Source organism: Drosophila yakuba, chromosome 2L (genome assembly GCF_016746365.2).
Source record: "Drosophila yakuba strain Tai18E2 chromosome 2L, Prin_Dyak_Tai18E2_2.1, whole genome shotgun sequence".
NCBI classification, from domain to species: Eukaryota; Metazoa; Arthropoda; class Insecta; order Diptera; family Drosophilidae; genus Drosophila; species Drosophila yakuba.
The window spans coordinates 6,092,918-6,120,651 of record NC_052527.2 but is presented as its reverse complement, the minus strand read 5'-3'; the positions used below and the strand labels follow the sequence as shown (position 1 = coordinate 6,120,651).

General features: G+C 42.7%; 2 protein-coding genes across 3 annotated transcripts; one reads left to right on the top strand and one right to left on the bottom strand.

The window, feature by feature from the left end:
• The first annotated feature begins 99 nt into the window (after positions 1–99).
• On the top strand, positions 100–26,344 carry LOC6527018 (neuroligin-1). Of its 2 annotated transcripts, none has more exons than XM_015197717.3 (13): positions 100–691; positions 16,291–17,274; positions 20,725–20,957; positions 21,722–22,078; positions 22,489–22,684; positions 22,908–23,009; positions 23,069–23,264; positions 23,339–23,527; positions 23,588–23,730; positions 23,804–24,129; positions 24,184–24,339; positions 24,408–24,569; positions 24,629–26,344. In XM_015197717.3, exons 2-13 carry the CDS (start codon positions 16,628–16,630, stop codon positions 25,654–25,656), a joined length of 3,735 nt encoding a protein of 1,244 aa, XP_015053203.1. In that variant the 5' UTR covers positions 100–691; positions 16,291–16,627; the 3' UTR covers positions 25,657–26,344. The 2 variants fall into 2 exon arrangements, with proteins under 2 accessions (XP_015053203.1, XP_002088113.1); XM_002088077.4 differs by lacking the exon at positions 100–691 and adding an exon at positions 15,904–16,046.
• LOC6527017 lies at positions 26,243–27,512 on the bottom strand. The gene is made up of 2 exons (XM_002088076.3): positions 26,895–27,512; positions 26,243–26,805 (listed from the first exon to the last, which is right to left on the bottom strand). The coding sequence occupies exons 1-2, from the start codon at positions 27,438–27,440 to the stop codon at positions 26,587–26,589; spliced, it is 765 nt and encodes a 254-aa protein (XP_002088112.1). The 5' UTR covers positions 27,441–27,512; the 3' UTR covers positions 26,243–26,586.
• Positions 27,513–27,734: the final 222 nt, after the last annotated feature.

The window sequence follows — 27,734 nt, the reverse complement described above, 5'->3', positions numbered from 1 at the left end:
TTTTCGCTCTGTGTAGATGGCTTTGTTGTTGTGGGAGCGAAAATATTTTAACGCAATTAGAGTCGGAGCATCGTCGTTGTCGTTGTGTCAGCATCAGAGCAAGAGCGAACGCGCACGCAGACGGACACGGACACGGAGCACGGATAAAACGGGCGAAAGACAGAAAAACCTACAAGGGCAGCACAAGAATAGGTGGCCCCAGTGCGTGATGTGATGTGTTGTAATGTGCTATCTCGAAAAAAGAATGCCTGGCAGGTAGTGTAAAAAGTGTGACCAGCAGCGGTAAAAACCAGAGCAAACCAGAGACTCAATTAACTGTAAAAACCTGCTGCACACACGCCACACACACGCACGCACACCCTCGCCGAGTGAGAGTGTAGTGGAGAGCGAGAGCCGCAGAGAGGTGAAGGTGAAGCTGAAGGAGAAGCGCGAACAATTTGTTGAATACAACGGTACCGCTGCGTTGCAAGGCGAAAAGCGAAAGTGAAAGGCAGAAGCCAAAGAAAAGCGAACTAAATTGTAATACGGCGAAAAAACTGAAATAAAACTAGGGGAAAATTCCGAGAGTGCCCGAACAAACAACACCAACCAAAGGGGAACGAGAAAAACGGAGAAAATTGGCGGCGCAAAAGTTAAAAGGGACAAAGACGATTAAGCAGCCTGCCAAGGACGAGGACCAACAGCACGAAAGGTGAGCCCCAATAAGTCAGCCCCAGAAGTAGGAGGCAAAAAAGAAATGTACAGGCAAAGTTGCGCCTAGCGACGCAGGACACAAGCAAAAAAGACAGAAAAAAAAAATAAAAACGCCCCAAACAGATTTCTCCCTCTTGGAAAGTGACAGTCGTCGACGTCGCCTTGCAACGCCTCAAGAAGCAAATGCCCCTGCCTCAGCCCCTGCCCCCGCACTTTCTTCCGCTCTGCTATACACCCTGAGCACAAGAGAGAGCCACCCATCCACGCACACCCACTTTCACCGCCCACTCTCGCCCCCGCGTAGTTGTTGGCTTTCTTGTTATTCATAGGCAAACATAGGCAAACAAGCAGAAGCGAAGCAAAGAGCAACCTGCGTGGCTGCGACCAACAACAACGGCAAACATCCAGCAGCACTGCGAGGGCGGTTCTCAAAATGAAATTAGCCCGTCTCGCATTGTGCTCGATATTGGCCATCTTTGGGTTAATGCCATCAAACAGCAAAGCCAGCAGCCCCAAAAAGTATGCTATGGTTTCTTTGGTGTGCGGACCGCGATAATCCCATCAAAAGGAATTTTTAGGGACCACTTCGTTAAAGTCAACCGCCACATTTCAATATGGCTGAAATGTCAAGACCCGGGTTAAAACTCTGACCTTTCATAGCCTTTTTCATCGAATTTGTGTAACCCGGCCAACGTCAGTTTTTCGACACTTCACTAACTGAATAAGCCGCGAAAACTTTTGAATATCTTTCGTAAATGTGTTTTCTTGTCCAGCCAGGATTATCGTTTCCTCTTTCGGTCGGCGAACTAAAATCCTCCTGCTAAAGGAAATGTTTTGGGTTTCCATTTGTTTTAAGCCCTAGAGATCTGAATAAAAATGTTTCTATTTTAAGTCAGCCATCTTCATATCACTGGGCGTATCTTTTTATTAGTTCAATCAACTATTTGGATGCCAAACATAGTACTTAATTTCAATTTAAAATACTTAAAGATATCAGTTGGCAATTAGCCTCACAAGCTATTTAAATTAATTCCCCTAAACAAGCTATCGGTTCATTTAAAATCCAATCATCTAACTACACACTTTCAAGATGATTAAAACAGCAGCCAGACTGTAAAACAATACTGAAACAATTTGAATGGCTTTCCTTTTGCACGCTAAGCCTTTCACTAATTTCCCAAACTCAACAAGCTTTCTAGATTAAAATCTCGTGTATCTCTGGGAACACAGCTCCTGGCCATATTCAGTTTCCTGTTACCATTTGACCTCCCCTCGCTTGGCGACTGCTGGCATTGGCGGGAGTGATAATTCATGTCCCGCTGACATTTTTGGGTCAAAAAACTAAAATATTATGTGGTGGCTATTGCCATTTCGTTCAAGTGTGTGCGTAAGTCCGTCTGTCTGCCTGTTTTAGAGCCCTGTGTTTTGGTTGGCTTGTAGTCATTATTTCACGCAACCTTCGGCACACCACCACTATCCATCATACGTCATACCCATTGAAGGTTTGCCGGCGGTGGTGCTGATGGTGGTACTGGTGGTGGTGGTGGTACTGATGGTGGTGCGTGGGTCTGACTGGCATTCGGGCAGATTAAAATTGCATCCGGCGCGCCAAACAAAAGACTGTTGACCAATTTCGCTTAAACATAAAACAAGGAAAAATTACCAGCGGTCCTGGCAATGGTTCAAGCTGCCTCGACACATAAACAAACACACTAAATAGGGACGCCAGCACATAAACACACGATGGCAAACAGAAATGAATTCATAGTAAAAGTCTTAATTGAAATTTTTGCTTGAAATGTGTGCAGTGGGGATTTTTTGTACTGTTCAGCGGCACCTAAAATGAAAGCGATGTGTCCATGGCGGGACCTGTGTATATATCATTCTCATATATGTAACATATATATATATCTCTATATATGTGAATGTGCGAACTGGGTGGCGGCAACTTTGTGAAGCCAAGTCGGGCGAAGAAAAAAGCAAAAGTCGTGGCCTGTGGTGTAAACGGATCTGTTAGCCAGAACCGAGGACGAGGATGGGGATGATGATGAGGATGAGGATGGGTTTCCCGGGGATTGGCACTGGGATAAGGTGGAACTTTGTGTGGCTCTTGGCTTTACCTTTGTATCATATTCTTTTATTTAACGTTGTGTATTTCTATGAGACTGCCTCCATTCGCCTTTCAGCCCAGCAAGAGGCAATCAACGTGGCAAAAGAAATGAGTTAAATGTTTGATTACAAAATTGCATTCTGCACCTTGGAGAATTTCTCTTAATTTGGAATTCTCTCAATTTAGTTAGCGTGAGCATCGAATTTCACAGGAAAAGTCTGGTGTCTAATCAAGCGAAAACACTTAAAGTGTGCAGAGTAGAATTTTAATTAGACCAAATCAGTTTCAACTCTTTACAACAATTGCTTTAACTTTCAAAGGAATATTCAGACCATTTGTTAATTTACTCTCGTATTTATATAACTATTTGGGTATGAATCTACGAATGAAATAATTAAATATAGTTTGTTGCCCAATATCTTCTGATTTAATTGCCTGCCCAATTGACGGGAAAATAAAAATATGCATCAATTCAGTTGTAACTACAATTAAGTTAAGCAAATTTACAGTCCAGTTTCCACTATAATCAAACCAAACGTAGTTAAGTTTTCAATAATCAAGCCTTTTGTATGCTAGCCACCATTTAACCTTTTAAATCAAGCCGAAATAATAATTTTTAGTAATTGCTTTAAAGTGCAAAAATATCAATAATATCATATATTATATAATATCAATTCAGACAATTTGCTCTTAACGAAGTTAAATTTTTAAAAAAGCGTTGAGAATCACAATAAGGCCAATTCCAACCAGAAATAAAAAATAAACAAAAAGGATGGCATAAATAACAAGCAAAAGTAAATGTTGTCAATATAAATATTTGTTGAATTAAATTAAAGTTAATGCAGAATTAGTAATTAAACGATTTAAATTCAACACCTCAATGTTTCTTTTACAAAAAAAACAATATTATTAAACTGAGCCGTCAACAAAATTAAATCCGCACGTTGCTAAACATGAATAAATAATCTCGATTTGCAAACTTCTACGGGAATGAGAGTATAAATATAAATTGTTCAAAATGAAATTAAGTTCGGAATATTAAACTGTTCTGAACTCATTAATTAAATTAACCATTCAACTGAAGGAAACATTAAACGTGAAGGACGGAAAATCTAGCAAAGATATTTATTGATTTTGTTTAAAGCTGATATCTATACACCAAGCGAGAAAAGGGATACTTCTTTTGTAGTTGTAATGAAGTAATTTACCTATAGCTATGTTAAAGTAATACTGTTTAGTAAGCCTTTTAAGAAAATACAGCAATTTGTCTGCCCAGCAATTTGTTTTATAAAATATATCTTATCGAAAGTGGAAAATTAACAAATGGCCAAGAGATTAAGGGACACGAGTAGTGGTGAGAAATCTACATGGTTATAAACACAAGATTCAACACTTTTAGGACCCATGCCACAACAGCCGCCCGCCCAACGTGACCCCGCCCACCAAGTCATTTGCTTTGAATGGGGAATGAATCTGAATCGAAATGTTGTGTTGGCTGAAATTTATGTGTCTATTGCCAAAGGATTCTATGCAAAGGGGACACGACACAAAGGAGACACCAGCCATAGAAGATGGGCCTGAAGATGAGCAGGGAAAACTGAAGAAGTTAGAGGCGGTGTGTGCCACTCCCATACCCACGCCCCCTGCTGGCTGACAAACACGCACAGACACACGCACACACACAATCGCATACAGACGCAATTACACGCCCACTTTGCTTTATCTTTGTAACTGTTACAAAACTTGGCTTCATCTTCTGCAGATTTCCTCCTTCATTTTTTTTTAGTCCTTTTGCGAATGTGTTGTTGCTGTTGTGCCATCTGTGCGTGTTTGTTTGTGTGCTTGTGTTTGGGCCTGTGTTTGTATTTGTTTATCTTGGCCAGAAGCTATATAGTTTATCTATGTGCATGTTTGCTGTTTTGCTGGTGGCCGTCGGTTGGTGTACACTTTTCCGCACTTATTCCATATTTAAGAGGCAATTTATATTCCCTTTTTTGCACTCGCTCTTCCGTCTCGCTCAGTGACTCCTTGCCGCCCTATCGCCGTCCCGCTCCATCCGGCGGTCCATTCAGACTGCCATTCAACTTCAGCTACAGTTTCCGCCGCTCTACTCGACTTTACTCGACTCGACTCGACTGTCTCTGTTTCTGATTCTGTTTCTGATTTAGCCGCCACCAACACAGAACCACCGCACAGCCCGGAAAAAAAATAGGTTTGCATCGCGATTAGACTATCGGATACTTAGTAATCTTGCTCTTCTACACTATACACTCTTCAATATGATGATAACTAAAAATATACAAATAGGTTATACTCAAAACAAAAGCTCATTTAGTGCTCTAAAAAAATAGTGGCAAAACAGCAAATGCATTTCCCATAACTTTTACCTGCATAGTTTTAAGCTAAGCTGACACTAAGCTGTTAGGTGCAATTGTTTAATGATATTTAGAAACTTTGCCACCTGAATATGTAGTTCAATTTTAGAATTGAATTACGTTTCGTTAACGTAAGCCAGCCATTTTTTTCCTGTTACGAAACCCATAAACCCTTTTGAAATTGCCCGGTATCGAGGGCTTCTGCCTCTCACTAAGCAGCAAACTGAAGCTAACCACTGCTGATGCTGGTCCATTCCGATCCAATTTTCCATGTTCCGACCTCCCTGCTCCAGCTCTATCTGGCCCGCCCCTCTTCTCCCCAACCCTGCGGCTGTCAGTAGCCAATTATCATTTTTCGAAATGAATAAAAACGCTGCCAGCTCCGTCCGTCGTTCCTCGTCCGGCTCTCTAGTCTAGGATGAATGAGTGGTTTGCGTGTGCGTGTGCCACGTAGCATCCGCAGATGCGAGTGTATCCAAACGGCATTTCCATAGCCACAATTTCCATGGATTTGGTAATCTCCAGCTCTGCTGTGGCCACCACCGCTGCCTCTTTGCACCTTGCGGCTACTGCAGTGGCAATAGCTCAACATCCAAGTCCGTATCCCTGTCCGTATGAAAAGCCCAATCCCGTTCTCGGACGGCTTTTCGTTGCTAGCTGGCTTTTTCAGCTTTTTTTTTATTGTGTCATAAATTATTCAAACGCAAACATCATCAGCAGGCGGCAGGCAGCGGATCAGGATAAAGATGAGGCTCAGCCCCCGGCCTATCTGTGTTTGCCCGATACACGCTCTTATGTGCTCCTCATTATCGGAGGCAGACGTTTAACGCACCCACCGCGCACACACACACACAAATATTGTGTATCCTCGTTATCCTGCCGCTCGGCATGTGCTTATATTTGTATCTCATTCGGCGACTGTCCCCTGCAGGGGGCAGGGCACACTGGTCTGGAATTATTATAAATAACTTATTGCCTTACAAATATTTCATATCTAAGTAACCTTTAAATGCCACAACTGATTGTACTTAAAATTACTTAAAGAAATTTGCTTAGTTTGTTAGTATTAGAAGTGATTTCCTCAATCATAATTCGTTATTATTTCTTTGGCACAACATCAGAGAATGCCAATCACCTAAGGTAAACTCATTTGACAGAGTTTTTGATCGATCATTTCATTTTTATTTTTCAAACGACGAAAGTGCTAATAGCAGATATTTACTACGACCAAAATGTGTTACATAAAAGTGCACATTTAATGCTCTTAAGTTGAGAGCCTAAAAATAAAGAGGATTTATTTGCTTAATGCCATGTAGTGCAATTGTATAAAGGTTTATTCATAGCACGCACAACTTTGCCATATCATTCTGTGTCTACTCCAATTTTCACAGCATAAGTGAGAAGCCCATTATTTATTACCAGGTTAAATCATGTAAAATCCCCATGATTGAATTGGCTAGCTGGTTTGCAACAAGCATAAATGTGAATTCCAATAAATGAAATGCAATTCGCTTTGGCCAAAGAATTTTGAAATCCAATCAAACTGTAGAATCTCCTTATACTAAACCATTCTGCTCTCATAATAAAAAGAGGTCACACAAGAGCTTAATTGCACTTGCTTTTTGGGATTTCAAGCGTAACATAATTTTCTGTTCTTGTACGTTTGTTTGAATTTTTAAACTTTCCTGAGGTTTTCTTCATTAGCCTTGGTCAGATTCTTAAAACGTGCATTCTACTCCTTGCTCACTTGGGATGTATAGAAGATTTTTTTAAAAATATACTCACCCAATAGATGCAATTTTATTCAGCATATTATTGTTTGGAAGCGGGAAACAAATTGCCCGAACCAGTGTGCAATGATGCGGAAGCAATCGGAAGCATGACCCAGCGGGATGTGGGCAGTTGGCGTGGGCGCGACGGATGATATGCGAGGACTTCGCACTCAGCGAGTCACTACCATAAATAAAGAAGGCGTTGGATTCGGATGGAATGGAAGGGAATGGAATGAAATGGGGCCGGGGCTGGCAGCTCCAGAGTCGCGCCATCACTTGGTAAATAAGTAGTGCACGTAGGCATTCGGCATAATGAAGCGAACAGCGAACGCCCCCAAACGCGGGCACTTTGCCTTGAAGAGGCACAGCAATTTGTTTGGCCCATGCGGCGTATACGTAATCACGCATTGATATGCCATTTTCTCGGCCGCCAGCAGCAGAAACACGCAAGGAGATGAAGGCGTATAAAAGGATGCAATATGGGGGGCAGCACTTCTGACTGATTTATGCCGCCGATTTTGCAGTTTCAATTTTGTACCTTCCATTTTATTCGCCGCCTTAATCAAACTTTTCGCCTTCTCAAAGTGCCTCTTTTTGGGGTGGCGGAGTGCAAAGTAAATTTATGCTCCCCAGTCATATTTACGAGCCCCTGCGAACTCTGACCAAGTCGTTACCGCCTCTGATTACATGTTAATTATCATTGCGTAATGAATTGCCCTTTTGTACTGGCATTTGCTTGTCCCCCCCCCCCCCCCCCCCCCCACACGATTTTACAACCTGCAGACCTGCATACAAATGTCGGAGGAGTATAAAATATTCAGAATGTGGAGTGTGTGGCACGAGAGGTTTCTGCGGTGGCTGGTCCTGAAGCTGAGTGGTTTTCATTTGCAAAATAATTTCTCTATTAATTTTAAAAATAATTGCATTTGATTTATCCAAAGATCGCAATCGAAATTAATGCTGTGCGGGCTGGTAATAATTAAATAATTCCATTTACTACTACTTATGTTTGAAGTGAGAGAATAGAGAGTACTTGGCTAATTACGAATTTTATTTAAACAGGTTTTTTTCTGACAAATCTAATGCATTTCGTACACTTAGAACGTAAATTAGTTTAAAGTCTAGAATTTAAAGAGGCTGTTTTTATAATATCAACCAAACAAGAATTGTTTAATAAAAATATTTTTTATAAAAAAAACACAGGGAATACAGTACTTTTCATAAACGTTTGACTTCATAAGTAAGTCCAAGTGCCCTTTTTCAATACGTGTGCATTAATTTAATTGTAGAATATTTTTGCACTTTTTATACCCGCTACGCGGTTTTGGCTTATATTTTATTAATGATAGGTAAACTGTGCAGTGCTCTCTGAACATTAAAGAGCCACTTTTTTGGTTAGGTAAGCTTCAACATGCTTTCATTGGTATTTCAAGTGGCAAAGCGAAATTAAAGTGACTATGTATTTCCATAGACAGTATATTTTAAGCGGAACTTGGTGAATATCACAACCTACTTAGAATAGAAATCCGAGTAAATCAGTTGAAGCCGCAAAGAGTTGGGATATGTCCTTAAGCAGAGCTCAGCAGGACTTAGTCGTTCGAAAGGCACAAAATATAAATCGCTCCTTCCGGCCAGTCTTCAAACCGACAACACACGCACAGCCTAAGGGCCACACATACATATGGATGCGAGTATAAAACATGTATGCATACTTGAACCGCTCCCACACCTAGATACATACATAAATACATTAACAATACATACAGTGTGATTGTGTGCATGTTCGAGTGTGTGTGTGTGTGCGCAGGCTCAAATTAATTCCATTGGCACCGATTGAAAGTTTTCGCTTCACGGCAGCAATAAATTACGATTGGATATATAAGCTAAGGGGATGTACATCGCACACATATCGCATAAAGTGGCGCCCAACACAGCTGTATGGCTGAGTATCTGGGCATTAAGTGCATCCTTTTAATTTACATGCTCATTAAATTACAAACGATCGTAATTTTCGCAGCGACACGCAACAAAGTCACACAAAATGCGCAAAAACAAGAAACTTGCAACGCATCTGTTCGAACTGAACTAAACTGAACTGAACTGAATGATGAATCAACGTGACTAGGACTGGTTTCAGTCGAGTGGAGTCGACTGAGCATTTGCATTAAGCCCATTTAATTATACTAAGTACATAGTAAATACGATAAGTGGAGTGCCGGTGCCACGGCATAGGGAACAGCATCGACATCGGCAGAGTACTCTCTACTTTCATGTTTACATTTGCCCAAGTACCTCGATTCGTCTCGATGGCCGCCCAGCCCACCAGAAAACGCCTTGCTGCGTACACTACAATCTACTACAGAAGAACCCCATTAAGTGAAACCATTTTTTTCTAGTCAGCAAGCAGTACATAAGCATAAGGTATAAAGTAGTCTAGTGGTCTATTAGGCCCATGTAGCTATAGTGGAGCTATTTATATACTAGTTGCTTTAACGAAGCACCACTGTACTTGTGCCCACTATTAACAGTTTCGAACTGGGACTAGTTGAGTTAAGTGGAGTTGGGTATGTTGAATGTGTTTGCACGTCTGTTTGCCTCCTGCCGCAGTCATAAATAATTTATGCCTGCGTAATTTGGTCAACTTTACTTTGGTCGTCGCCGCAGGTTGGTCCATTGCCACCCACTTTAGTTTGTCCACCCAGCTGCTTGGCAACAGCCTTATCGGTATCTTCATTCCCATGTTAATCACCGCCTACTAGGCATACATATATATGCAAACACACTTGCATAAATCAGCCCAGAATATGTTTCAATTGACCACAGTTGGCTCATTTGCATTTTGCGTGCAGCTACAATGTCCTTAGGTCATTAGGCGTCAAAGAATCCTGGGGGAGTAATTATAATTAAAGTTGCGACTAGCAGAACAACAGAGCCATGTGTGTTCCACATAATTGATAATTATTTCATTTGACTTTGGGGAACTTCCCTTAATGTAACCAAAGTCACTAATCTTTAAGTTCTGCCGAGGACCATGTAAAATGTGCCCTAAAAATAAGTATGAATATAGTGTTATATAGTTATGATAGTAAACTTAAACACAAGCTGTGTGAAATAACTCACAAGTAACTGAATTGCATGCATAGAATGCTGTCTATTTATTACCTAATTCAGATTTCAAGCTTCACCGCAAAAATGCGTTATGCAAAAGGATATGAGAACAAGGCCCTTCAAGTAGTTTCCTAACGAACCAAAGAGAAATTCAACCGGAAATGTGCATTCTGCATACCCACAGTAAATTGCCTGAACCCATCTAAATAAAGTCCATTAAAAAGCAATTTCCCCCGGTGCTAAAACAAGAATAAAAACGAGAGATGCCACAGACTTGTTTAACCTTCAGTTTGTTCTGTTCAAACTTTATTTTCGATTTCCGTTCCCAGCAGCCCAAGGGGTTGGGTTCTCTGAAATGAGTGACTGCGAATGTCAGACGCATATTCACTTTCTCATTGCCTTGGCACGCAGTTATATGGCCATAAATTTATTTGTCAACTTGTTCAAACTTTCTGTCCCACAATCGAGCACATAAAATTGTTTTCTAATTACCAAAAAGGAATGGCCGTAATATAAATCTTCGCGTTTGAATTTGGGAGTGGGTCAGTAACCAGACAGAAAAGAATGGGTCACGCTGTGCATGGCGAACGGAAGACGCAAGCTGAATCTATATGCTATATTGACAAATTTCTTGTTATTTTTTGTCGGCCAAATAGAAATGCATTTCCGAATGAAATTCGCCAGCTCGGCAAACGCTCTATGTGGACAACAACTTACAAAAAAAGTAAGAAATGAGTGTGGAAAAATACATAACAAAGTTTGGATTTCGAGAAACGAGGGCAAAAACGAGACCCAAAGAGCTGGCCAAGTACCAAGTGCCCAGAAGCAGGAGCAGAAGCTGGAGTTGGAGCAGAAGCGGGAGCAGGTCCAGGGCCAGGACCACCGACATTCCTCGCCCCTTTCCTGTCTTATTCGGTTGTGGAATCAAGCAGCCATGTAACCTCGTTTATTCTGCAGCATAATGAAAGGGGAAAGTTCTGTGATTTCGCCGCCCATGGTTCCGGCAAATGCCATCCAGTCCGCAGAGTGCGTCTATATGTGTACACCTGAAAAATACCGGAAATCCCCGTGCAATGCAATTGGGTTTTCAATGCGGAACAAAGGATGTAGATTTACTTGATGCCAGCAAGCCAGATTTGCAATGATTAGGTCCACCCTAGATTTTTCGGGTGAAATGAAGAATGTAATTTACATATGCAAATTTTTGGTTTTTTGGCCATTTCCTTTTTTTTTAACTTTTAATTGTACAATAGTAACAGGTATGCTGAATTGAATTAATTTATTAATGAAACCAAATGATTCTGCTTTGGGAACACACATTTTCTTCGAGTGTGCGGTCCTTTGTGTGAGTGAGGTGCAACAACGACGGCTGGCTCTAAATGGCATTTGAAATGTTTTGTAGTTCCACATTGTCGGCCTGCCCGGGCGCATGGTTTTCGCCTTTTGCCATTTCGAGCAGACGCTTCGTCCTTTTTCTGACAGGAGGACCCGCACAAACACACACATATACACACACACACACATCAACACACTCGAAACACGGGCGCTCACAAAAAAGGTCAAACGAGAATTATAATTTAAATGACAAACAAAATAAAAAACACACGCTGGAATAAACAAAAAGGGTAAAGGGAGCGCAATTACTTTCGGTGCGAAATTGAAAACGCCATAGGTCCTCAGGACCTTTGCGAGTCCTTGTAACTTGGCTGCTAATTATATCGCATTTTCATGATTGCACCAAATGGATTCATCAAACGATTTGCAAACGAGGGTCAAGTACATTTCCTGTGATGGGGAAACGCATGAAACTGGTGTGGGCTGTGGAAAATTTTGAATTTGGCCATAAAGTAACATTCAGCTGGCTAAAAGAGAGTGAATGGAAAGTTCGAGGGGACGCACTCCAATTAAGTTTATTCAATTTCTTTGTTCATGCCTCAGTCAACACGTTGAATATAAACGTATACTGTTGAATGGCAAAATTCTCAAAATGTAATCATAAATATATGAAGAAAAATGAAGAACATATCATAGCTATTAAGTTGCCATCGTTATGCTGTCGTACCAATCACAAAATTCTGTTACTAACAAACCAACTTGATATATTGGTCAAAATAATTTGCTCTATTTAGTTTGCTTTGTTTGCCGCAATCATTGAGTGTATCTTCAACTAAGCAAAGGAAGGAAATTCTATTCGAATAAATAGTCGGAAGTCTTAAGGATTTTGTTTTGACTTTTGCTTAACCAAATGACTAAATAACCACATAATGTTTGGCGTTCGCTTATTTGTGTTCGGGTTTTTGATTGGGAAATATAAAACTTTGCGGCTTCCTCTTTAAAGTTTCAGTTGTATTTGCCTAACAGTCTGCAGATTCTTATCAAATTTTCCTTTGTAAGCCATGGCGCAGAAGAAAAATAAAATGGAATAACATTTGGTTAGAGCGCAAACGTTGCGCCATAAAAACTTAACCGACATTGCCGAGTCTCCATGGAGATGGTAGCCCAATCTTTATTTATTTTCATAAATATTTTCCTTTTCCCGTCGCTTTTCCATTGTTTCTCTGCGTCCTGCTCGCTTCGCTTTTCTTTTGCTCGCTTAAAGCGTATTTCCTGATGCCTGCTATAGAAAATCAATTGAATGCCTGACTAAACGAAAGATATTGCTTTGCTTTGGCTTTTCTCTGGCAATTTCCTTACATTTCTTTTGGTTTTTTTTTTTTTTTTGGTTTTCAAAACGAGATTCATTTGGGAAACTTATTAAAAAGTGCTCCGGCTGCAAGCCGTCAACCAGCATCGTCATCATCTTCGACATCAGCCATGTCCCTGGCACATCCTCATTCTTATCCTTGTTCTTATTCTTATCCTTATCCACATTCACATTCACATCCCAATCCCAGCAGCGTTACTGCAGCGCAATTGCCATACCCATCCTCGTACCCATCGCCGTTGCACAATTGCAATTCCATCGCAATTGCAAAATGCAACAATTTTTAATGCGTCTTGCAACTTTTATTTCCACTTTTAATGCAAAAACTTCACCCAGCAACTGGCGGCATTGACAAGGCGAAGAGAGCCAGTCGCCATTTGAGCGAAGGTGGGGAGATTTTGCGGGTGGATTGCCACTTCTCCGGGCCAGTTACCCATTACAAATGTCCTGCAGGATGGGGTCCTTGCTGCCCCAAGCCGCAGTAAACTCGTTTAATTTGAATTTTAAAAAGATGCAAACGACGGCAATACGGAAGTAGTGGAATTATAATAAGTACTTAAATGCTATAAGCTTGTGCTCCTAAAAATAATATCTAAATACTGTTTCGTAGTTATATACCTAATCATTCTGACTACCGAGATTTTAGTAGAACTGAGATGAGCTTCAGCTTCTTATCTCAAGAGTGAGCAGCATTAAACTTGCGATTTTGCTGCCGAGCTGGGTAGCAAATAGTCGAACCGACTTGGTTCCAAGGAGCATAGTGTTCTTACACTGCCGTCACTTTCTTGGCAACCGAGTTGAGAAAAGGACCTGAGTAAGTCGAAACGGGAGCGTAACATTTCCTGTTTGCGTTGCCATGATTTCCATGCCAGTTCCTCGCATTTCCGCCCCTATATAGCTACATATATGGGAACATGCACATTTGTGTGTGTGAGTGTATGTGTGTATTTTATATCTGCGTGTGTAAAGCGTGTTGTGTGAATGAACGCTCGTGATGCCCGGGATAAATGTCTGCGTGCCGCTGACACCCCCTTTAATTTTTTTTTTTTTTTCAGCCCCTCCGGGTCGACGCCTTTCATAGGAAAATATGCAATTTTATCGGTCTTTACAGATTTCCCATGCAGACGTATGAAAGAAAGAAAATTGAAACGACGCAAAGAGCCAAAGAAAACGCATGCCATGAAAGACATTTGCCAAGCATTGCGAATAAAGGGAAAATGTAAATATTTATCATACCGGAGAAGATGCATTGCGTTTATGCAGCAACTTAAAGCTTTTACATAAATATAAATAATGCTGCAAGGAAAATAGTGCAGCAAAAATGTCATTTTCAGCTTTTAGTTAATTGAAAAGTGAGAAAATTTATTCGAAAATCCCATACGACCATGACTCACCACATTAGACGTCCGGAAAGCGGAGTCCACTAAAGACACGAGCTATTTTTTCCTTGGAAAACGTGCCGACATTTTGGTTGTCAACACACCCAAACACATCCGTATGAGAAATCCAAGGGCTGGATAGAGAACGTGGAATGATATGAGAGATGGGGGATATGGGATGGGCAATACTCCCGGGTCCGCAGCATAGTTAAACTTTAGTTTTATGGCTGCAATTTAGTGAAATGTGTGTTTGCTTAGCCCAGCTGAACCGGAGTCATCTCAACTGAGCTCAACTCGTCTCGTTTCGTTTCGTTTCGTTTCCAGCATTGTTTTATTTTTGCCAATTGTTTAGCTTTATAAAATATACGGATTTAAACAGCTCTGCTCCGGCAGGACGAAGATATATGACCGCTTGTGCGAGCACTCTCATCCCGTTTTGCTTGTTCCCCTCTTCTCTCCTCCCCATCCAGTGAAAAGCCTGGCTGAAATCCGACTGAAACCCGCAGAAACAGAGCCGTCGCAGCATTTGTTAATGAGGCCCACAAGAGCTTAGGAGTCCATAACATTTGTGCCACTCCGGGTCCAGGTCCGGCTCCGTATCCGGGTGTGAGTCCGCATCCTAGTCCGGCCAATGGTAGCACCGTTTGCCGAGTGCCCTTATGGCGGGGACAGCGTTTAAGTACATTAAATTAACACCTAAAAGGTTGACAGATTTACACATTTTTATCTTAACCCAAATAAAGCCTCTTCACCCCATTCAACGCCACCCACACTGGGGATTAACATTGTAATGCGGTGAGTGGGTTATGCGTATTTCCATGCAAATGGAGGTGTTTCTATGGATTAATACAACGGAATATGATGGCTGGCTGGCAACACAACCTTTTAAGGACCGGTCCCTACTAATGGGTTCATTCATTTTTTAATTTCATCTTCAAAGTGGTTAGATTGCTAGAGCAACTTTAATTTGTATAAGCCACATAGAAAATACTTAGTAAAATTATATTATTTTATTGTCATCGCTTTTACATAAGAGACATAAACTCAAGTGAGCAGGAATAAAATATCAATTGAATCTCCAAAAAATGATCATCGCCAGTCGTTAAGATGGCCATTCGAACCGATTCAAACATCAATCACCAGTTTCTTATATCCCATAAAGCACATCCTTTGAACTAGTTCACAGCGACCCAACACGTTTGCAATCACCCAGTGCTCCGTCTTGCACAAAAGCCCCACCAGCGGCAACAGGAGCATTGAGCATGAGCATTCTGATAGGGTTGGGGCTCCAGTTGGGCTGGGGTTGGAGCAGAGGCAGGGGGCGAGGTCAAACGGTGCAAAGCGCTTTGCACCTGCACCTGCAACTGCACCAACACCAAGAGCGCCACAAACGTGCCTCGACTGAGGTGGCAGCCATAAAGTGGGCGCCAAAGCAGCCATTGGCATTACCGCACACTTGGAAAAATATTAGCAACAGACCTTTCTCCCTGCCCTTCAGAATATCATGTCTTGAAATTCTATTATACACTTTCTTTAGGTAATGCACAGTTTTTTTATATGTCTAACACATGGTTACCCTTTTTTTATACGTTATTAAAAACAACATTTTTTATAACTTGAAAAGTTTCAAAACGAAGCAAAACAGATAATAATTCTTTGTTAGCTATCTCTGTTTGAGCGAATTGAAACTATAATAGCTTGGTTATGATTTTAATGAAACTTTTACTGCCTGCCATTTTGCGAGTGTAACTGGATATGGAGCTGCTGCCACTGCTGGTGGCACTGCCGCATCTGGTAGGAGAGATGCTCCTATGGCTGCTTGGCCGGATGCATTGACCAAGGCTATTTAAGGATGCCACGCTCTGATGCGTGGCGCAGTTAAGACCAGAGCCTGACAGCGTAAAGGTCCTTCTTTCGCCACAGCAGCCGAGTCTGCACTTTGCTCCGCAGAGCAATCTGTAATCTGCAAGCGGCAAACTGCAATCTCATAAAAGGAATACACTGCACTGGAGTCCTGGCCCGTGGCACTCCCCCACCTAACCCGTAACCCCGTAAACCCCATAGCCCATAGCCCATAACCCATCCAATTGACATTCGCTTAGCCAAACGCTTATGCTAGAAATTTGTGTTTTTTGTCACACATTCGCAGATATTTCCACGGTCGACGGGACAACTGCAGGCTGAAATTGCGACTCTAATAGAGCAGAGGCCAACACGTCCGGTGTATAATATTTGAAATCAAAGCGCTAGGGTCCAACCATGACGGCGATGCACGTGAATCACAAGCTCAACATGCGCACAACGGCTGTCAAGATGAAGCGGATTGGACATCCGGCCGCATCCTGCCCCGAACCGCGTCCAAGTCCAAGTCCAACTACAACAGCAAGTCCAAGTCACAGTTCGATAGCGACGGCATCCAGCAAGTGTCACGGCCAACCGGAAACGGAAGTGGAAGCGGACCGGGCCAATTGAAGCTCGGAGCAGGGATGGCACAAACTAAGATAATTCAATCGCGTTTTCTACACATTTACGGTTTACTTTGCCTCGGTTCCTTGATGGGTTGCATTAAAACAATCGGTGCTTCAATTGCGCAGCAAACGCTTGCAGTTGCGAATGCACCAGATGAAGCTAAAGATGAAGAGTGGGAAGCGGAAACGGATGCGGATGGGGATGCGGAAGCGGAAACGGAAACGGGAAAGGGAACGAGAGCGCATACAAATGGGGACGCGGAAGCGGATGCCCGCATCATGGCAACGGGAATTTGCATTATAAGACTGATAACATTAAAGAGATTTCTAGAAAATTCCAAAACCGATGAACACAATCAAAGGCGCCAGCAATCAGCAACGTCAGCAGCGTCAGCCGCGCCAGCTGGAGCAACCAGCCCGCGAAGAAGACACCTCCATTATCCCGGACAGCCAGCAGGACATCCAGGACACCCGGAGGCGTGTGCCCTGCTAGTGCTCCTCCTGCTCACCAGCCTCTGGCCGGATTGCTGCGAGTGCCTCCACGGTGGCAGCAACACCGTCAAGACCAAGTACGGCCTGCTGCGAGGCATCGTGGTCCGCTCCTCGCCGCTCGTGGAGGCCTTCCTGGGCATTCCCTATGCCTCGCCCCCGGTGGGCAGTCTCAGGTGAGTCGAGTCGACTGAAGTCGCACAAGATTACGCATCCCCGGGGCGTCGTCCTCGGCAAAGTAGAAACTTTCTAAGCAGCGATGACGGCGTGAAACTCACGTAGACCAAACACCTGGGCCATGGAACATAATTTTTAGAGAATCAGCCAGCAGTGTAGTATATGGGTTTTTGAAAGCAAGTTGTAAACGATAAATTAGTCATGTGGTAAAAGGGAAATATATAAATAGAATAGATACTATATCTATATCTATGTATATAAAAGTATAATGGATAAAGGAATAAATAGAATTTTTCGTTACAAAAATTTAGATCCAATTTTTTGGATTTTAAAAATAATTTTTTTAACCCATACAGGATTTTTGTTTTTACGTATTATTTGTTTTATTTATGTGATTTTTGCCTTTTGGGTATTAAGCAAATTGAGCATAGTCACCTAAGATGTATTGTTCTGTACAAAATTTCTAAGCTGGCTTAGTGTCAACAAAAAAAACACATGAAAACTCAAAACAAAGCCTTTTATTTCCTATGTAAGTTCCTGGTTACCCCAGCAACTTTTGCCTAGAATTATTATTTTGCATGGTGCAAGCACAAACAGGGCCGTAGATGGGAGAATTTTAACTTAACGGGTGACGCTCTTTGAACTCTGAAATTAATTTAATGAGTTTCAATGGAAATTAAGTCAATTAGAGGACGGGATGGAAGGAGTTTCCCGCAACTTCCACACTAATCCAACTGAAATGCAAAATGAAGTGTTAAATTCGAGAAGGCATTTATCCGCCTCGCCGTGACTCACGCTCCCACATCCAAATCCCTCTCCACATCCACCTCCACCTCCTTTAGCGTCACCAGAGCCATCGCAATCTGGGCGCCACATGGGGGTCGTAACGGACTGAAAGGCTCGCCTCTTTCGGACAACTTTTTTCACACGGCGCCGCTGCGCAACTTTATCCGAAGCAATTTTAATAATTATTCTCATGAAATATGTGTGTTGGATGGTGCCTGGCACTATGCGGGTATGGGGGGATAGAGAAGTACCTCCATCTCTGGCCCGAGATGCCTGCAAGTGAGAAGCTTATGGCCCCGATCTCGAACCCGGAAATCCCCAAGCATTGTTTGAGGATTTAAAGTTCCGCGGGGACTGGCAAAGGGAGCCGCTCGTAATGAAGCCAAAGTGCTACTTCGAATTAATCCACAACTTTGCACTGTATACGTAACAATTAAAAAGTTTCTTTCCGGGAGTTAGTTTGGGGTTACGATTTAATACAAAAAAGACAACAAATAAAAACGAAAAACAGAAAACAAAAAAAATTAAAACAAGCCAACTACCTTGCGGGTGTTTCTCAAGAGGAATAGAAGTCGGAATCAGCGAGGCTCCACAACCAATTAATAACAAAACAGTTGACGGCTTCGGGATTCAGGAGCGCGTCAAGGACCTCTGAGCCGCAGAACTTCGATAAGCCATCGTCGGCATTTGATGGTATTGATGGTATTGGTGGTATTGGTGGTACTGATGTTATCGAACGGAAAGCTGAGCCCACGAGTGAAGTTTCTGGGATATTACAAAAGTTTCCCCTTACTTGGGCACTTTCGCACTTATCCTGGCACACCAACACCAACACCGACACACACGCTGACAGGGAAAAGGAGCAAAAGCTCCTGTGTGACATGCACGAACAACAAGTGTGTTTGATGAAGCGATTGGATGGAGTACTTAAAGGGTCCTTCAACAGCTCCACCGCCGCCACAGCACAGCACAGCACAGCACAGCACATTGTTGTTTGCTTAGCCACAATTCATGAAAATTGTTCTTTAATTACTTCCTGTGGCAGAGTGTGACGCCTGCGAAATGAAGTCGTTTATGAATGCGGTTCATTATCATGCAGCAACAGATGCCGAGAATCGACAGGCAGGAGTTAATCAAACTGGAAGGTCCTTGGGGATTTGAGGCGCTGCTCGAGGCAAAAAGTGAGCAGATAAAACGTGCTATTTGGCAGGCAAGAGGCAATTAATCAATCGCATCTGTCGCCAAGTCTTCTAATCAAAAATGCACCATATTCGCGTGGATATTGAAACAATATTATGATTAAGCAAAAATAGAATTGGGTAACTAGAATGAAAATCGAATGACGCTGAAAGCTTTTAATATTTTAGATGGTTATTTATACGTTCTGTTCTGCACATAAGCCTGTTAGCTAACCTGTACTAGTTCGCGTTTTTTTCACCGCTTCCCGTTTGCATAGCATACTTTTCTGGGCAGCGGGAATTTGGGGAGTGGGCGAATGGAAATTCAAAATTCCGTGTACGCGAAGCCAACATAAAACACCGAATAAAACGTTGCCTGTTAGCACTCGAAAAAGTTGGCAACAAAAATTGCTATATTCGTTTATAAATAGTTTATGGCGAAACTTTTTTGCCGAAAAGTATTAATTTTAGCAAGCGAACATGTCGAATGCCTTTTTTGGTGGAAGTGGTTAGAAGTTACCATCGACTGGTAAACGAGTCACGTAGAGCTGAAAAATTATGCCCGCCGCAAAACGCGAGCTTTTTGTTTATGCGGTCCATTGTTTGCCATTTCCCGGATGGCCAAATGAACTGGAATGAGACTGGATGAGACGGAGGATGGCGCAGAACGAGTGCCTCCACCAGGCCACAAAGAAGCAAAAAACAATCAAAACGTTACGCGTCAATTATCGTGTCATAAAATCAACATGGCCAAGCCATATTTATCGCTGATGCCTGATGCCTGTCTTCTTGGCTCGTCCAATCCGGACTCGTGCCATGATCGATGGATTTCAACGCAAAACAATAAAATGCACAATTAATCAAAAGCAGTTTGCAATTTTGATTGATGGGCGGTACTTAGTTTCTGTGTTTTACGAGCCCCGCAAATCCTTTTGCCTTTTATCCGCCGCACGGTTCCACTTGCCACATCAGCCACACGAGCATACAGTTGGGGCTCGATTAACAGCTCTATGAACTCGCATGTTCCGAAAAGGAAAATGCTACGGCAGAAACATAATATTTTGTAATGAAATCCATTTCTCTGACGTATTTCAATGAATCGCCCAATGAAGGATCATATTTTTTAAAAATTTAATATATTAAACAAAATATTAGAGTTGATTGCAAATGTTAATTTATAACATTCAACGTTTCCCAATCCTTTTACAAAAATATTACTTACAAACATTTTATTTTCAATTCGTATGTGCTTAAACATTTTTCTTTCATTGTTATCCTTATATAATCAACAAGGCAATATTCTCCAACTGGCGTATAAAGTAAAGAAGGCTTCGAAAACCAATAAAAGCGCTCTTTTATTTTGCCCTCAACTGTGCATGTGTACGGGCATGTGCACAGTGCGTATACGTGATGCGATAGTTGCGCCCATGTGGCCGAAATGGAATATTTACTTATCGAAACGACCGTTGGTTCCCTTCTTTCCAGATTTATGCCCCCCATAACACCCTCAACGTGGAAAACGGTTCGCAGCGCGGATCGATTCTCGCCGGTCTGTCCGCAGAACATACCCATACCGCCCAACGGACCGGAAGCGCTCCTGGAAGTGCCCCGCGCCCGTCTCGCCCAGCTGCGCCGCCTGTTGCCGCTGCTCAAGAACCAATCGGAAGACTGCTTATACCTAAATATCTATGTGCCCTACGAGACGCGTCGCCAGAGACGTAAGTGCCATATATCCATACTCTCATTTGATTGCGTTCCTGGGAACCGTGCAGTGTAATCGAAACTAAATTGTGCAAACAGAACTAAAATGCAGGGGTAAATGATCCACTTATGCATAGTTTACACAACAGCAAAACAAGTAGCTGCTCTCAGGAATTGATAGGTTACGAATATTTAAAGTCACGCCACGTTCAAGAGACGTTAGCATCGTTAATTTAACAAATAATTAGTATACAGCATCGCATGCGACGTGGTATAATGGCTACTCAAGTTAATTAAGTGCAATTTGATCGATTGGCGACTCCTATAATTAACAAACGCCGCCAGAATTATTTTTAATTAGCTTTACAATAAAATTAATCGATGGATAAATGGAAAACTGTTAATATATTTTATAATTGGTTCAGTGAACTTTTAAAAACCAATTTTTTTGTTGGCTGGAATACAGAAAATGTTTTCTGCAAATTGCATTCAATTTAAAAATGCAATCGCATTATTGTGAAGCTAGTGAAACTGTTGATGAATATTAAATTAGCATACCCATACTTTACAGTTCGGAACTAAATATTTCAAAAATATATTGGCTTTGAAGTTTTCAATTCCGTAGTGCATTGCAGTGTGCTTAATTATTTACTGCAAGCGCTGCGGATTTGGCAACTTTGACGACCTCCATCATCTGCTAGAGAAATGTGAAATTGGTAGTAACCATAAAAACACATACATATTTTAAATAGTAAATAAATTACCATCATCACCCACTTAGGTAACACCGATGATACTACCGGCGAATCGAAGACTAAATTGTCGACGGTGGTGTTCATCCATGGCGAATCGTACGACTGGAACTCAGGGAATCCCTACGACGGCTCCGAGCTGGCTGCCCACGGCAATGTCATCGTCGTGACAATCAACTTTCGTCTGGGAATCTTCGGGTTCCTAAAGACCGGCGGCAAGGAGAGTGCCCAGGGAAACTTCGGACTGATGGACCTGGTGGCGGGTCTTCACTGGCTCAAAGAAAATCTACCGGCGTTCGGCGGGGATCCCCAGAGCATCACACTCCTGGGCTACGGAACTGGAGCTGTGCTGGCCAACATACTGGTTGTGTCTCCAGTGGCAAGTGGTGAGGATTACCTAAATATACTCAACCATTTCCATTGAGAAATCATTATAAAACGTTTAAAGTACCATAAAAAATAAGTCATACGATATTAGAACACGTCCTTAAGACTGACTTCATACTCTGCACATAACTATCTTTAAATCTGACATAAAACACTTTACTATCTTTAAATCTGACATCAAACACTTAACTATCTTTAAGTCTGACATCAAACACTTCACTATCTGTAAGTCTGATTTCATAAACTTCACTATCTTTAAATCTGACTACATACACTTCCTTTTACTATCTTAAAATCTGACTCCATTCACTGCTCTTCACTATCTGTAAATCCGACTCCAAGCAAAAACGAAACTAGCTTTTAGCACCGATTATGTAGACCTTGATACTGATTGTAAACCTTTCATCAGACTTAATCCAGCGCACGGTGCTGGTGAGCGGCTCCGCCCTGTCGCCTTGGGCCATTCAGAAGAACCCCCTTTTTGTGAAGAGGCGCGTGGCGGAACAGACTGGATGTCACGGCGACATGTTGTACGACGACCTGGCCCCCTGCCTCCGCACCAAGAGCGTCGCTGAATTGCTGGCCGTCAAGGTGGATCATCCACGGTATGTCACACATTTCATTAATCCGCTGCACGGGCATATTTCTCGTTTAAAAGCCGATTGAGCTGAATTTCAATCGAGCTGACACGCGCTTTAACTTTAAAACATTAAAATATGGTCTGATAACTGAATAAAATATAAACATATTACAATGTGCTCTATACTTTTCCACCTAAGATAGGTCTAAAATATTTTAAAACTATCATTTGGCTTTTATACATTACAGATTCCTCGTGGGCTTCGCTCCATTTGTGGATGGCACTGTTATATCGCCCGGCGCCAATCCTTTGGGCAGCACCACATTGCCCCTTGGATCAGCTATTGTTAGGTACTGAAAGCTATAAATAAAATAAAACTTTCGTTAATTTATATTGTTTAATCGAACAGTACTTCAGGAATTGAATATGCAAACTTTCCGAAACGAGACCTCATTTTCTGCCTTACATCTGTGGAGTCCTATTTGGATTTGAGTGCCCAGGACTTGGAGTTCGGCTTCAATGAGACGCGACGGGATCGCATCCTGCGCACTTTTGTGCGAAATAACTTTCACTATCATCTGAACGAGATATTTGCCGTTTTGAAGGTGAGCACACTTAATGCCCCATATTAATTTATGCGCTGCGGCAATAATAAAATCCCAAACTCAATATGCTGCAGAACGAGTACACGGACTGGGAGAAGGCCATCCGTAATCCTCTTAGCTCCCGGGACGCCACCCTGCAATTCCTGAGCGATGGCCACACGGCCTCGCCGCTGATTAAGTTGGGCTATATGCACAGTTTGCGTGGAGGTCGCGCCTACTTTCTGCACTTTAAACACAAGACCATCGAGGAGGAGTACCCACAGGTGGGTGAATAACCCCAAGTAAAGGGAATACCCAACTAATTCCTGGCCTCAATCCCTCAGAGATCCGGCTCCGTGCGCGGCGAAGATGTGCCTTTTTGGCTGGGTCTGCCAATGTCCCCGCTCTTTCCCCACAACTACACCACCCAGGAGCGCCAAATCGGAAGACTAATGCTGCGATATCTGTCCAACTTTGCGAAAACTGGGTAAGCTGATGCAAGCCGTGCGCAATGAAACATTTGTTGTTTCTAAACTTATATATATACCAAACTCCCCCAGCAATCCGAATCAAGCCACGGCAAAGTCAGTGCTCCCCAATCCGAACGAGGTCCTGGAGACTGCGCTGCATCAGCAGAAGAAGCGCTCCACTGGGCTGACCCATCCCAATCTCAGCGAGGCCCTCAATCTGGCAGTGCTCTACAATCAGCGCCGCAGCAATGCCATGCACGAGAAGCGATCCTACATACGAAGAAGACTGCGGAGCAATGATGCAGCCTTCACCCAGCTGGGTATCTCCAGTGAACGGGATGTGGGCAGCTACGATGGCGATGAGCTGCCATTTTGGGATGCCTACGACGTGGTCAATCAGCTGTACGTGGAATTGGGTAAGTCTTAAGATCATACAAATGCAATCCGATCATGTAAATGAAACATTTCAGGAAATAAGGCAAATATTCAGAGCCACTACCGCGGTCATAAGCTGTCCATGTGGTTGAACCTCATCCCACAGCTGCATCGCCACTTCAACATCAATGACCAGTCCATGCGACACCATCAGTTCCAGGACGACATGAACAACAGGGATCTCTACGAGGGTAAGATCAAAATCACATTCCAGATCTTAGATATTTCCTTTAAGTGAATTTTTCTTGTTTCTATACAGGCGTTGTGCGACCACAATTGCAGACCAAGCCTGCTGAAGATGATAACATCATCATCATGCAGAGGAGTAGGACAACGACGCCACCGCCGCCTTCAAAGAGTCCAAGTACAAATGCCACACAAGCCTTGAATCCTCTGGGCACGGGAGCCACTACCACCACAGGTAGGTTACCAAACTAATTATACTATTCAACATATTAACATGCTAACGGATCTCGGCAGAGTGCGGCATTGATGGAGCGATGTCTGTATCGGAACTAACCACGACCCAGTCACCAAACGACAATAGAACTGGGATAGTGCGCGTGGAGACCCAGAAGGACCTGGCCACCGCGTCCACTGGGATCATTGGCAACCTGGAGCTACTTCGTCGTCTGGGAGGCAAACAGTTCCAGAGCTATACGACAGCCCTGATTGCCACGGTGGCCGTGGGCTGCTTCCTGCTAATCCTAAATGTCCTGATCTTCGCGGGCATTTACCATCAGCGAGAGAAGCGAGCGCGAGATGCGAAGACCAAGGAGGAGTTGCAGGAAGGCGATAGCAGCAAGAATTCCAGCATCTTGAAGCTCAATGCTTTGATGGGCGGCGGCGGAGGAGCTTGTGGTTCTGGACCAGGTGACATTGCGGATGCGTACACCCTAAGCGGCTCCGTGGTGGACAGCAAGGGCGGAGTTGGCGTCGTGTTCGGGGAGTACAGCTGCTACGATGAGAAGACTAAGCAGTTGAAGGAAGAGAAGCTTCTGGTGGAACTGCCACCATCTTCGTCGACGGGCCAAACGTCTCTGATGATAGACAGTTGGGGCGCATGTTCCACGAGCACTTTGGATCTGCTAAAGACCAAGCCAGGCGATCCCATCGAAATGGTCTCCTACAGTGCCCTGCCCTCGGTGATGGAATCCACATCGGCCATGAGCAGCAAGCGTGGATCCTTCGTGGACTCCACCCTGCAATTCAACAGTCCGCAGCAATTCGACTATGCTGTCCAGTCCTCGGATCAGATGTCCTTTAAGGCGATAGAGGACGCAGTTAAAGCGGCGGCCGGGCATGACTCCGAAATCACCCGGGATGATGACATTCCCGAACCGCCGCCACCACCACGATCCTTCCTGGCCGCCCAACAGCAACAGCAGCATCAGCAGCAGCAGCAAACGGGAATCCTGCGTCAGGCAGGAGCGGGCGGCAGTTCCACGTCAGGAGCGGCGAGCGGCAGCGGCAAGAAACGTGTACATATTCAGGAAATCTCAGTCTAGCAATCATAACCCTTCTAGTAACCAATTGTGACCCTAGTTTAATGTTTTTATCTGGTTATTTATGCGTCGAGCTTGTCCAACTTGAGCTTTCCCTACTTTTGAGTCCAAGTTTTAGACTTTTTCAACAACTATCTCTTAGAAAATTGTTTTCCAGTATTTACTATTTTAGTTTTAGAATACCTTTCGTTTAACAACTGACGCGATTAGCCTGTAAGCATTCCAGTACCAATTCAAATTCTTATTCGGTGGCTTCGACTCTTGTTTGGTTATTTCTATTTCCGCTCACTGTTCTTAATATTTCAAATAGAATCATATTTTTGTTATTTGGCCTCAATGCAAAAATCGTTGTAGCTATATGTATTACGTATGTTTGTATATTATGTAAATGTTCCTTGTAGACGTGATTGAGAAGATATTGTGTAGGAAATAATTTTTCAAGTGTTATCATTGTGTGTATAGTTTATGTTACTTTTTGGTGTACGATTAGAATCTCATATTATTATATTTGCTTGTTATTTAATAATTAGCGAAATCAAAATAATATGTAACAAGCTTTTAATGATTTGTAAAAGAAAACCAGATATTATAACTATAATACACATATTGTATTTAATGTATTGTAAAATATTGACTCTATTTGTATGAAATACATATGTATTACAAAGTATTCATATTCACATTTTAAAAACTGTTTTCCATTAATCGTATCCAACTGACCAATGCAGTGGCCATCAATCGGTAAAGTGGGATAATTATCGGTAGGATAATTAAGGTATTTTACCCTATTGGTACAATAGCAGCATTGCAAACTAAGATTATACTCAGCCCCAATCGGCTTGATGCCCGAACTCTATTGAATTTGTACATTTCGACATTATGTAATTGTTAATTTGTACTATACAGAGATGTTAAAAACGATAGGTTTTAAAGCTATATTGGCTCGCTTTTTATTTCTTTTTTCACTTTTTTCGTCTTCGGAGGTGACACACCGTTTTCTCCATTCTTGCGTTTTGTTGATTTTTTCTTTCTCGGCGTGAATTCAGGTTCTTTCTTAATTTCTTTTAAAAGAGCGTCTAACATTTCATCGGGATCCTCTTCCTTGACTTCTTTCTCCTCCGGTTCGGGACTGCTAAACTTAATAGATTTATTCTGAAACACAAAATGGTGGGGTTGATTAGCTATATGTCTAAGCTTGGGTACTGCTGACGCCAGTTTTTCTGAGGTCAGTAGTAACCTACCTTTGGAGCCTCGCCATTCTCTAGCAAAAGTTCTCCTTCGATGTACGGCATCACGTTGCTGATGTCGAAGCTTTTTATGCGGATCTTGATCTCCTGGTCCATGGCAAAGTCCTCCCGACTTGCGGTCTGGTTGGTAAAGCGGATGGAGGTGTTGAAGACCCGGTAAATGACGGCGCTGACATGTTGCCTGGAGATGTGTCGCACCACGCCGCTCAGTATGGCGCCCTCCTTCGGGCGGAACACATAAAAGTCTGCATTTATGACCAGATGCATGGTGGGATCGTCTGCACGCAGACCCGCCGTGTGCCCGTGCACCTTTATGTTCTTGATGCCGAGGACGATCCCATCGAGGCCGGAGTCATAGAATCCCACCTTCGTACGGATGAGGAGCTCGTGGAGCGCGTGCTTGAAGTTGGCCATGCCGTACGGGCCCATTGCGAGGTGCATGTCCGTGGTGATGCACCGCACGCAAGACTCCGGACTGCTGGCGTAGTTCTCCAGCTCCTTGACCGAGAATTTGATGTATTTCTGCAGTATCTTGGCCATTGCGAGATCTTAAAACTATTCGTTCGAATCGACCACATGAATTACATTTGACGATCTGGCATCTCCGCAGGTGTTAATAGAGATGCACTTTAGACTGTTTCCCGCCAAATTGTATGGGCCTTAGCTGACAATAAAAATAGCTAGATTATTATTAATCTTTGATTCGCCGAGAAAGAAACTGTAAAAAAGCTTAAAGGTAACACATTAAAAATGTTGTAATAAATATAAATCAATATACTTAATTTTTAATTTAATGTCATAGCAGTAATTTTTTATTTATTTTTATAGCTAACA

Coding starts and splice junctions, on each gene's coding strand:
- LOC6527017 (XM_002088076.3), bottom strand. CDS start 27,440: ATGGCCAAGATACTGCAGAAATACATCAAATTCTCGGTCAAGGAGCTG. Junction 26,806..26,894: donor AGAATGGCGAGGCTCCAAAG/GTAGGTTACTAC, acceptor TTTGTGTTTCAG/AATAAATCTATTAAGTTTAG.
- LOC6527018 (XM_015197717.3), top strand. CDS start 16,628: ATGGCACAAACTAAGATAATTCAATCGCGTTTTCTACACATTTACGGT. Junction 22,079..22,488: donor TGTGTCTCCAGTGGCAAGTG/GTGAGGATTACC, acceptor ACCTTTCATCAG/ACTTAATCCAGCGCACGGTG. Junction 22,685..22,907: donor GTCAAGGTGGATCATCCACG/GTATGTCACACA, acceptor TATACATTACAG/ATTCCTCGTGGGCTTCGCTC.